Source organism: Populus euphratica, unplaced genomic scaffold (genome assembly GCF_000495115.2).
Source record: "Populus euphratica unplaced genomic scaffold, PopEup_1.0 scaffold19.1, whole genome shotgun sequence".
In the NCBI taxonomy this organism is placed as follows: domain Eukaryota; kingdom Viridiplantae; phylum Streptophyta; class Magnoliopsida; order Malpighiales; family Salicaceae; genus Populus; species Populus euphratica.
This window is the reverse complement of record NW_011499853.1, coordinates 2,105,974-2,118,140: the sequence shown is the minus strand read 5'-3', so window position 1 is coordinate 2,118,140 and position 12,167 is coordinate 2,105,974. Positions and strand designations below refer to the sequence as shown.

Here is a 12,167-nt window from a genome sequence, read left to right as displayed (position 1 = left end):
AGCCTGCATCGGTAGTGTTCATATCTTAATTAGAAACACAAGGACACAATGATAATGTAAAATCAAGGAATAATCTATACATAGAATAGAATGTGAATGCATTATTAGCTGGCATCTAAGCCAATTGATGATTAAAAAACAAATTAAGAAAAGAAAAGCACACATATTTTTATAATCATAAAATTAATTCCCACCAAACAGTACTCAACGGCTATAAATTATTTTTGCATCATTTTAGCGGGTCTTCAAGTTCCTCTCAAGGGAGAGTAACACTTGAAATGTTCTACAAGACCATCTCCCATTTTGGCCATGCTATTGTCTGTCAAGAGACGGCAGAAGTCTTGAAATGTGAGGCCAAAAGAATAAAGGCAGTTTCTTTTCTACCTCCCTAAACCTTTCCCCCCCTCATATGCAGCTTTATGATTGTAGCTTTGTGCTTGTGTAGCAGTTGTTGTTCCTTTTTCAGTTCAATGGGACAGACAATATAATTAAACCACCAGGATTTTTAGAGAGCCTGTTTATGTTTATGTTTATTTTTAATGTGCAAAAATATTTTTCGAAAAAGTATTTTTTAATATTTTTTATCATTTCAATAAGTTAATATTCAACATAAATTTTTAAAAATAAAAAAATAGTATTTCAATATATATTTTTTAAAATTAATAATTCAAAACAATCATTATTCTAATTCCAATCATCTCTTAGTACAGTGGTCCCTTGCTGCATGAGTGTTCCTGTTGGCTAGCTGTTTGACCTAGCTCTCTGATCAGGACAATTCACTTCCCACGTTCTTTTCTTCTTGACTGGTGTATAGTAAGTACTACTATGGAAATTAAATGAATAATATTTGTTCCTGGCGTGCTGTATGTGAGGGAAAATTAAAAAGCCAAAACATGTGCTATTGTTTGGATACTTGCCTAGGAATGAGTTCAAAGTGAAGCACAAAGAAATCAATCTTCTGAACATGTTTCATGAACGCAGAGAAGTACTGGGTTTTCCCAGAAAAGTTCCCTGATTTTGTTTAGCAAAAAAAGCTTCCTTTTTTATTCACCCTTGTCTTGGGTGTTGCTGGATGAGTTGGCCTTAAGAGTTTATTTTATACATTAAATAACATTAATAGTTATCGTTTTGGACTTTTGATTGTTAATTCCTCTCAAGATGTTGACCAATCATTTTAATTTTAAATTTTAAATTATTAAATGAGTTTTTTAAAATAATTTTATAATATTCTTTATCACATATTAATTATATCCACAGTTAATGGTGTGAGAGGCCGACTAATCAACGACGGTGATTTTAGTTAAGTGATCAATCTATGGAAAATAAGAAATAAATTGGAAAAATTTAAAATCAAATTTTAACATTCTTTTTTTTGGAAAAAAAATTAATGAAAAGATAAAGATAAGAAAAGATGGCAGAGAGAGCTGAAGCTTTTGGATGATGGAGAGTTTTTATATCCTTAGAATTAATATGATAGGTACATCTTATACAATCCAAATCGTTGATTTCTTGAAATGAATATGTTAAAATTCTAAACACAATATAAAATTATTCTTATATACTTCTAAATTTTTAAAATAAAAATGATTTTTTAACATGTATAATAATTTAAAATTTAAAATTAAAAAAATGAGTTTAAAAAAATCAATAATTCACTATAGCCTAAACTTATTGTATTGTGAACTAGAACAATTAACTTGTTATCAGCAGAAATATTTTTTTTTTTAAACTCATTTATTATTATCAAATTGATTGATATTGATAAACCAGTGTTTTAATATTTTTATAAATAATGAAGTAATTAGATTATCCTTACAAGCAATCGTTTTTTTTTTAAAATGGGTATCTAAAGACTTTTTTGTATTTTTTTAAAAACATTTAAATAATTAAATTACCCTTAAAATCAAAACTTCTTTAACTTGCATCCATAAGCTTTTAATCTGTTTTTTTAATTCCTGTTATTATCAAGTCCATTAAAGGATGATTTAATAAATTAATAGATACAAATATTATTTAAAGTGGTTGATTTGTGTGTTATATGCACGGGTAATTCATGTGCTTTTTAGATGGCACATATTGTGTTACCCAATGGCCAAACTCTGATTTCCAGGGCGTAATCATCATGGTGACCGCTTGATTCCTGGATGATAAGTGAAGTCAGCAAACCTTTGGTTTGTGATAGTAGTTTTTTTTTTTAATATTTTTTTTAATTTATTATTTAATATTAAATTAGTTAAGAAAAGAGAATTTTAATCGAGCTTAAGTATAGGATTTAACAGGTTGAGAGTTTGAAGATAAACCAAGATCTAGAAAATTTGTATGAGTTTGTTTGGTTTTTTCTGTTCTTCTTAATGTTTATATATTTTTTTTTATTTTTATTATTCAATATTTATTCAATTGAAAAGTAATTAGTATGTTATTTTTTATTTTTTTTCTATAAAATTTTTAACTGATTCTAAAAATAACCTAGATTATTTCAAGTCCTTTTATTTGTTGTTAAATTTAGATTTTTTTAAAGAAATATTTTTGTAAATTAAATTAAATTAATTAATTAAATATAAACATAAAATTATAATTTTATAATATTTTATTTAGTTTATTTCGGATTAATGCAATGATAGCCCAGCCTCTTCTAGTGTCTTCATGTAGTATTTCATAGTAATGCTAGAACCATGATGTCTATAATGTAGAGAGGACAAGTTTTTAAAGTGTTTTTTTCTTCTCATCTCAATTATATTATTGACAATTTGTTTTTTTATAATTGATTATTTTTATTTTTATTTTATATTTTTTATTATATTATTAAATTAACAAAGTTTATTGAATTCACTCAATTTAATAATTTATGTTTTATATTTTTTATTTAAAAATACTAATTAAAATAGCATGAATATCTTTTAAGAAAAATCTGACCTGCCGGTGGTCTATCGTGGTAGTATAGATTGCAAAAAATCAAAATAAAAAGAGAAAAGCCAAGGAAGAATATTGATGTAAAGTCCAAAACTAGATGCTACTTTCTAGTTTGAAGGACAAAAAGGACGCGGACAAACAGGAAAAACAAAAAACAGAGACCCCATAGTGGAAGCCACACCCTCCCCCTCTACATGTAACTTGCTCTCTTTCTTTCTCACAAGTACTATTAAAGGTCACTTGTAAATGGAAGCTCGCGCCGGGGGATAGTTTCGGAAGTTGCTCTACAATCCTTTCCACCCACCCACTTGCCATCCAACCAGAAACAAGAGTTTTCCAGTGGGATATCCACTTACTTGGTACTGTAAGATATAGCAAGCATGGATTATTATTCCCACTGAGACTTTCTGGATGTCTAGGTCATGCGTATCGTCCTAGTGTCGAAGAAGATATTCCTTGCAACTACGAATACTTAAATTATAATCAAGAAACTCCCCATTTGCAGATTTGTTTTCTCTGATTTGTAGATGTGTTCTTCTTTCTCTCCCCCTTTTAAGCTGAATATTCAGAAGAATTTTAAATAGGCCTGCATATCCAAGTAGGACGCCTTCTGGAAAAAGGCTGGATATTGTCGGGCATCTCTATATATTGCTAGATATTGTGGAGATTAACTTTGTTAATCCGTTTTTAAATTTAATTTTAATATATATGTGTGTGTGTGTCCTTGTGACTATCTTGGATTCAACTATTACAGTAGGAGATAAGGAGCACTGTAGTTAGATGCAAGTATCATCACCATCTGCGATTCAATCAACCATCACTACAATAATGCAAGTTACTGTATGTTATTTTCAGTCTCAAGAAAACAAGTGTTGGACTAGGATAAATAAATCAAGTACAAGAAATTCTCATCAGAAACTCAGTTTAAATTAACATTTTTAGTTTTTTTTCCCACTCTCTTGTAACTGTACTAGCAATTCTTTATGGAGTGACATCATATTGTTATTGGAGAATTTCCCTTGGCTGATCTCATTCTTTTTTATATAAACTATATATTAGTCCCTGTAGTTTGGTATGTTTCACTTCAATCCTTATCTCATGCACTAGTTTTCTTCGTTTAAAATTCTGTCCACCAAATTATTTACTTGTCCTGTTTCTTTTTTGGTCATCAATGTTATCACATCCTCGGGAACTGGTTATCGGTGCTGCATTGGCATTGGAGGGTCGAGTCCTAATCATTAGTCATAAAGGATTTCATGCCATGATGTTGAAGGTGAATAGAGAAAGGAAGATAATTGACATGGAAGGAATACACTTTATTAGTTGCCCTAGGCAAGAAAATAAAACGACCCTTTCTTTATAGAGAGGTTATAATTCATGGCATTGACTATCTACATTTTTACACTCTCAGTAGTACTAGCATGTAATGTCAAACATACGTACCATCAAACAAAACATATGAGTAACAATCATATTAGAAATCCCAAAAAGAAGAAGAAAGAAACCTGAGCAAAAATTAATCAGGAGATAATTAAAATACTAAAAAAGGGAAGAAAACTTTAGGCCTAGTACACAAGAACTTGTCCTTGAAGCAGACTCTAGGGTTTTGGATACTTCATTTGCACATGGTCGTGCTGTGGGCTCAGTAGCTGTGCATTGTAGAGCCAAATTCATCGTTTCGATCAACTCATTCTGATTAATAGATGCATTCCCACTTATCATTGGATCAATCCACATATCTAGATGACAATCCGAGTAGCAATACCGCGCCCACTCGACGATGCTCTCGTGCCCGCCAAATTCAGCATCTCCCGGGCCTTTTCCGGTCAATAATTCGATAAGGATGAGGCCAAATCCATACATGTCACTCTTCTCAGTGATGTCCTTGGTTTCTCTGGTTTCTGCAATAGAGAAGCAATAGAACCGCATCTTAAGTTTATGATGTACGTGCATGAACATAAAGCAAGACCATTTGCTTACGTTCAATGGATTACACAAACTTCATACTGTAAAGGGTCTTTATATATGGTTTTGCAGGCATAAAACATAGACATGGAAATTGATTATATAAGTTATTTTTTTTTCTATTGAAGATAATCATATAAATTATTTATAATTTAAACGTTTAAATATATAACTTTAACTTAAAATTGAATTTTCTTAGTGTTGTCAGGCTCTAGAATTGCTAGCATTTATCATACTAATTAGCAAGCCTAAACGTGCCCCGCAATGTTCATAAAACAATCCAATTAGTCTGATGGGTTATGGGTAGTTTAGGTTTAAAAACTAGTAAACTAATGCTAATAATTTTGTTTTGCTTCAGGACACTAATAATTTAAGGTTGACGCATGAATGTTCTGTACATAAAATCTTTTTAGCATGCCAAGGCATAATTGGACTTTTATTTAATCAAATTCCTAGAACTACTAGATTCTTATTGGTCAACAAAAGCTAAATAGAAAAAGAAATAAAACCTACTGTATTCTGACAAATACTCTTTTTTTCCTAATGTTTGTATGACCATGCTAGCTTAAGATAGTAGCAAGGAGTAAAATAGGCCAGTTACCTGGGGCGACATAGGCTGAAGAAATGAAGCACTTGGTGGTTTCGATGCAAAGCAGGCTGGGAAGGCTTACTATGAGACGAGGCTCATCTTTTCCATCGATGATAATTTTCTCCGGTGACATGTAACCAGCAAGAACACTCGGCAAACAGTAACAATGCAGGAACCGGAGAGCTTTTACGATCCCGATTGCAATTTTTCGCCGTCGTTCCCAACTTAGGTTCAGAAGTACTTCACTCAAACTTTTTCCTTCGATGTACTCATATATTACATATGCAACCTTATTGGACTGACATAATCCAAATAAGTTGACAATGTTTGGATGCTGGAGCTTGCCAAGTTCAGAAATTTCGGACAGCGGAATTGAGTTCACATCGTTCATTTTCTTTACGATGAATTCCATGTCGTTTGTGAGGGACTTTCCTTTGTATGAAGCTCCTTTCTTGCCTCTAGAAATCAAATTTTCTTCTTTCATGGACAATAAAATATCATCAATTGCTATTGATTTTGATACCTTAGAATTGAAGAATTGCAACTCCCATGTCCCGTCTTCGTTTTCGACTCTTTTTAGCTCCAAATTCCTTTGCCCTCGGATGAAAACAAATCCAAAAGCAACAAGAGCAAGCAGCACTAGAGCACCAAGACTACATGCAACATAAAACCACCACATAGGACTCTTGACCCTTCTGCATGGAGGCAAGCCGCTAGTCTTATCACCGTCACAAAGATCATTACCGGCAATAGCACTTGCATTTATGGCAAGAAATGCTCCTGTAGAGGGTAAACTACCATGAAAATGATTGTGAGAGATGTTTACTTGAACAAGCGATTCTACTCTTCCCAAATTGGCAGGTATTTTGCCGGATAATTCATTGTGTGACAAATCAAGCATTCCAAGAACTGGCATTTCAGAGAAACCAGCAGGGATTTGGCCACTGAGCTTGTTGTGACTAAGGTCTAGACTCACAAGCTTTCCGCATGAAGACAGCTCGTCTGGGATTTCACCAGAGAGCTTGTTTTTGCTTAGCCTCAGCTGCATTAGCTCTGACAAGCTGCCAAACTTACGTGGAATAGCACCCGAGAACTGATTTTGAGACAGGTCTAAATTCTCAAGATTTTCGCTGCCGAATGAGTCTGGCAAGCCCCCCAAAAAACTGTTTCTTGCCAAACTCAGCATTTGAAGTGAAGGCATCTCCCATTTTCTAGAGTCAATCCTGCCTGAAAGATTGTTGGAAGAGATATCCAAGAAGTACACAAGTGGAAGTTTGGTGAATTCTGATGATAATTCACCAGACAAGCTGTTATCTTGGAGACGTACACGCCTCAAGCTTTTGCAAGTACTCAAACTCTTTGGGATTTCATCTTCAAGTGAATTGGAGAAGAGAATGAGCTTAAAGAGATTTCCAGAACTGCACAGGCCTTCTGGTATTTTTCCAGTGAGAGAATTGCTGGAAAGGTCTAGTACAGTGAGATTGTTTCGCTTTCCAAGATCTTTTGGAATCTCACCAGACAACTTGTTAGACCAAAGTTGAAGGATTTGAAGACGAGGCAAGGAGCTTAAAGCAACAGGGATTTTCCCTGTGAAGTTGTTGGAGAATAGATGAAGAATCTCCAAATTTTTCAACTTAATTATGAGTTCTGGGATCTCACCGGATAGAGAATTATCACTAAGATCAAGTGAAATCAGCTTCGTGAGACCGAAAATGGACTTAGGAATCGGACCAGCAAGCTTGTTTTGGTAGAGAAAGAGGTACTGAAGATTACTGAGGTTTCCTAGAGATGATGGGATTTGTCCAGTGAGATTGTTGTAGACAAGATCAAGATGATTCAAAGAAGTTAACTGGCCTAGTTCTATTGGAATTTCACCAGAAAGATTGTTGTAGCCCAAGTAAATCCACTTCAAGCTTCTCATTTGGCCTAATTCACTTGGAATTTGGCCAGCTAATTGGTTAGAAGCCAAAGTCAAGACTTGCAAACTCGTCAAGTTTGTTACCGAGAGAGGAATTTTGCCCACCAAAACATTGCCACCAAGATCAAGAAATTTAAGACTCGAAAAGGAACCTATTTCTTGAGGAATTTTCCCGGACAGCATATTATTTGATAGATCCAATGTTTCCAGGAGAAATTTTGAGCCATTTGGTATTGGGCCTGTGAAATTATTGTTGCTAAGATTGAGGAACCTAAGTGAGGAGCTAGAGAATACATCATCAGGAAGTTTACCAGAAAGCTGATTGCTTGAGAGATCAATAGTTTGAATATATGGCAACTGAAAGATTGAAGAGGAAATCTTGCCAGAGATGTTTTTCCCTGAGAGCTCAATCACAGTAATGCGAGAGGAGGTGGTGCAAGTGATACCTTGCCACTTGCAAAATGTGGCAGAGAGGTTCCAGTTTGAGAGATACTTCAAAGGGTCATTTAGGGAAGATTTGAAAGACAAGAGAAGCTCAAGTTCCTGATTGTCAGCATGCAACATGCGAGAATTCAAGACCAAGAACCAGAACATGAACAGCATTGAACATGCTTGAGGCCCTTTTGCGGCTGCCATTGATGATAACATCTCTCCCCCTTTCTCCAAAAAAAGGTGTTTGTCTTAGTCCCTCGGATCTGAAGAAGCTGTTAAAATTTCAAGAAAAGCACATATCAACACAACTTTCAATACGGAATTGTTTTTCTTGAAAGTGCTTACCATAAACGAACATGAAATAAATGCATGCCTGTGTATTTATCATAACTAAGTACAGAAACAGAAACGAAAAAACAACACAAAATAGAATCAGAAGAATTCTCACTAAAAACAAGAAGAGCATGAACTCACTGTTGTTGCATGTATTTATTATGGTTGAACCAACTCCACTCCTAGACCCTGTGCCAAATTACAGCCAGGAAAAATCAGGTGACAACATATTATATAATAAAAAGAAAACCATACTCTGCCAAACCACCCCCCCAAAAAAAAGAAAAAAATACAACGGGAAGTAATCTGAAGATGTACTATGCAAAAACATGTGTTATAACAACCTTTTTAGCATGATACAAGCAAGAGAATTCAACATAGAAATGAACTTAGGTAAGATGTATAGTAACGTACCAAAATATCATCATTAGAGGACAGTAAAATTCAAAGGATTAGCAATGATTTGATCAAAACAAACTTGGATTGAAAGAAAAGGAAAGGGAATAGTATTGAAGGAGGTTAATAAGAACTGCAATTATAATGAGGAGCACAGAGAGTGAGAGAAAGGAGAAGATTTTGAGTGTATAAATAGGGGAAATCGGTAAAACAATGAATTATGGGTTATAATTACAAAAATGCACCTTGACTTTATTTGAAGAGTGTTTGAACACGAAAGGTTGAAAGAGAAACAGGGACAGATGTTGGAAAAGCTTCTAATTTTGTCGGATATTACCAAAATGCTCTTTTGACTGATGACTTGCGATTGTGACAATGATCTCTGCAACCGTTGAAAAGTTTGAAAGTTTCATGGGACATGGAGATTTTGCCTCTGATTTTCTACTTATTTACTATAATGAGACTTTTTTTTTTTTTGTAATAGCTAATTTGATTACAGCAGTCATGATGTATAGCCATAATTGCTATTAACATCATTATAATGGAAATGTAAACAAGATTTGTGGTGAAAGTAAAACAATACTTTGCAGACATGTCAAATGGGTGATTAGATATACATATAGACAGACACCAGTCTCACATTTTCTTTAGTTGGGCAGGCAGATCATCCATTCGCATGCATGGAAGACTTAGTTACAAGCACAAAAGGGGTAACTTCACCCCATCCTTAAATTTTTTGACAAGGTTTATAGTTTTTTATAATAACAGAGTAAGAATATTATTAATATTTAACTAGTACCATTAAGAAAATAAATAGTAAATTGACTTAAAAAACATACAATGTATAAAAAATATTAATCTTGATTATTAAACCATTTCAACACATAATTTGAATATCCAGCTACATCAATACTTGTATAAGTAAAATCATGAAATTCTAACCATTTAGGTGGTGGTCAAGTGGTAAGAATTTGGGATCAAGGGGTTTGCTCCCTCTGTGGTCTCAGGTTCGAGTCCTTGGTTGCTCATATGATTGCCACTGGAGGTTTACATGGTCGTCAACTTCAGGACCTGTGAGATTAGTCGTGGTGCGTGCAAGCTGGCCCGGACACCCACGTTAATCTAAAAAAAAAAAAAATCCTGAAATTCTCTCTAACTACCACACTGTGCTTTCAACTATGAAAAGGTTTATTTGTTTTATTAATTCAATTTTGTTGTTCTTCGTTATAAATATTTATCTTCAGTATCTGTGAAACTTATTTGTTTGTCCTTGACATGCGGCTATATAATGGTATTTTGCAGTAATTGTGTTTAAAATTAATTATCATTTAAATGTACTATATTTTTGTGATTATTTATATTCAGTTTTTTATTAAATTATTTTGTGTAAATTAATTATTACTCATTAAAGAAATACTATTATTGTGTAATAGTATCTAATAAAGTAGTGTTTTCTCTTTATTCTTGTTATTTATGGATCTTATCTCTGGTCTTTGTCTATACTTGAACTGGTGCGAAGACGTATCGCTAGAAATTTATTGGTAGATGTGCCAGGATTATAAGTCAAAAAATGAGTAAAAAAAAGTTGGATAGAAGATATGTTAGTATATATTTTTAGGGAGGGGATCGGCACAAATGCATGACTACTATGAACTATTAAAAATTTAAGCACAAATTAGAAGATTTTAGAACTTCCAAGGTGCCAAAGCGCTAGAAAATAAAATATGTAGCTTTGCGGTAATCATTTTGTAGCCTAGAGATGATAATATAGAGATCAAATCTATTTACAAACTAAGCTAAATATCCAAGGATAATCTAAGCATGACATAAAGATAACAGTAGATTTTAGTATATATAAAAAGTAATAAACCAACGCAACAAGTTATTTCCCATAAACTAAACTAGAAAATTATTTCCCATAAACTAAACTAGAAAATCCCACACATACACTCTATAATGTTTAATATAAACTGATTTGAATTACAAGGGAAAAAAAACTCGAATTGAACTTTATTAGTGAAAAGGGATTCAGAATTTTTTATTTACACTTTTGTTTTGTGTATATATTTTGCTCACTTCCTTTATTTTTTATGAACAATGCTTTCATATATGCTTTTAAACACTTTCTATCTAACATGTATATCATTATCTCAATGGTAGACATGTCTTTGCAGTAAAACACTTCAATTATTATTAAAAAAAAAAATGTTCCTTGAATGCCTATCATGAGACTCGGGTGGGATTTACTAATCATTAAAGCATCTAGCAATGCGTTGTCATTGGTTATTTATAATACTTTTGTCAGAAGAAATTATGACAAATTATTAGCTCAGATTCTTCTTCTTCTTCTTCACTTCTTCCCCTACTATTACATATATGGTAGCTATGATAACAATGAAACACATGGTATTGAATCGTAAATTCGATGGACAATCGAGGGCTGTGACCTTCTTCCCTAGCATGCAAAAGCAAAATTCTTGAACCCCTTTTGTTTGGACTCTATGATTATCTTGGATTCTCTTCTCAGTAGAAAAAAAGATCAAAGATCTAGTACAAACGCATAGAAGGAGTTACAGGAAGAGGCAGAGATGAGAAGTGCTGCAAAGTGGGTCTGCCATAAAAGTAGAAAGAGAGCAAAGCAGAGGGAATGAAAGAAAAAGTGGAGTGTCTTTACGTTACACTAATGCTAGCTCGTGCACACTCTTTTCTTTCTTTCTTTCTCTTTGCACTCTTGAAGAGGAAGGGAAGGGGGACCCACCATCTCTTTCTCGAAGGAATATACAGTGTATGGTCTTTGTCACACCCGGCATGCTGTGCTCATCTCCATATTCTAGGGTTTTACACTCTTCATTAATTCCCTTGCCCGCTCTCCACGCCCATATCCCATCCCCACTTCTTTATTTTTCTCCGATTAAAACACTATCTTTTTCTTGTTTTTTTATACTAAGTTGATGTTAACTACCAAAGTGAGTGTATTTATTTTTCTTGAAAAAATTTATTATGTGTTAGTGAACAACCAAAAGGAGCACTTTAGAACACTTGTTTTGATTTGTTTCTCATGCCTTATAATTGCACAATATTCATATTAGACTATAGAGGCCACTAGGAATCTCTCACTTATTTAATTTCTTTCAATGGGGCAAAGGCAAAACAGATGATACATCACTATAGTTTGCAGCACTTCTACTTCTATTATTATGATTATTTTTTTATCATGTTTTGCTTTTATATTAAGGCTGAAAAAATTAAGGCTTCGTGATCCAAATTCTAATCTCCCATACATCTTTTTAGACGTGGAAAATATATATTTATACTGGACCTTATACATGATATATGCACTGTGCCCATTAATTCAGAAATGATAATGTTTCGGTGTGCTATAATAGCCTTTGCGTTTCTTATTTCTGCAACTAAGCTGAAGTGTTGTCTTAGCTACCATTTTTCACTGCGAAAAAAGGGCCATTTTCTTTGAAGAGACTCTTCTTCTGCTACCATTTCACCGTGCAAGGAAAGACATGGATGCTAGCTAGAATAAAAGGATTTATTGGATAGGATCATGGACATGTATTTTGGCTAGTATCATGTCTAATTTGAGTACAAAAATTATGAGATATGATTATGCTT

General features: G+C 33.5%; 1 protein-coding gene across 2 annotated transcripts; it reads right to left on the bottom strand.

Moving 5' to 3' along the window:
• Positions 1–4,205: 4,205 nt before the first annotated feature.
• On the bottom strand, positions 4,206–8,716 carry LOC105122271 (Leucine-rich receptor-like protein kinase family protein). Of its 2 annotated transcripts, none has more exons than XM_011021292.1 (4): positions 8,562–8,716; positions 8,263–8,336; positions 5,477–8,086; positions 4,206–4,811 (listed from the first exon to the last, which is right to left on the bottom strand). In XM_011021292.1, exons 3-4 carry the CDS (start codon positions 8,028–8,030, stop codon positions 4,450–4,452), a joined length of 2,916 nt encoding a protein of 971 aa, XP_011019594.1. In that variant the 5' UTR covers positions 8,031–8,086; positions 8,263–8,336; positions 8,562–8,716; the 3' UTR covers positions 4,206–4,449. The 2 variants fall into 2 exon arrangements, with proteins under 2 accessions (XP_011019594.1, XP_011019593.1); XM_011021291.1 differs by having other exon boundaries at positions 8,289–8,336.
• Positions 8,717–12,167: the final 3,451 nt, after the last annotated feature.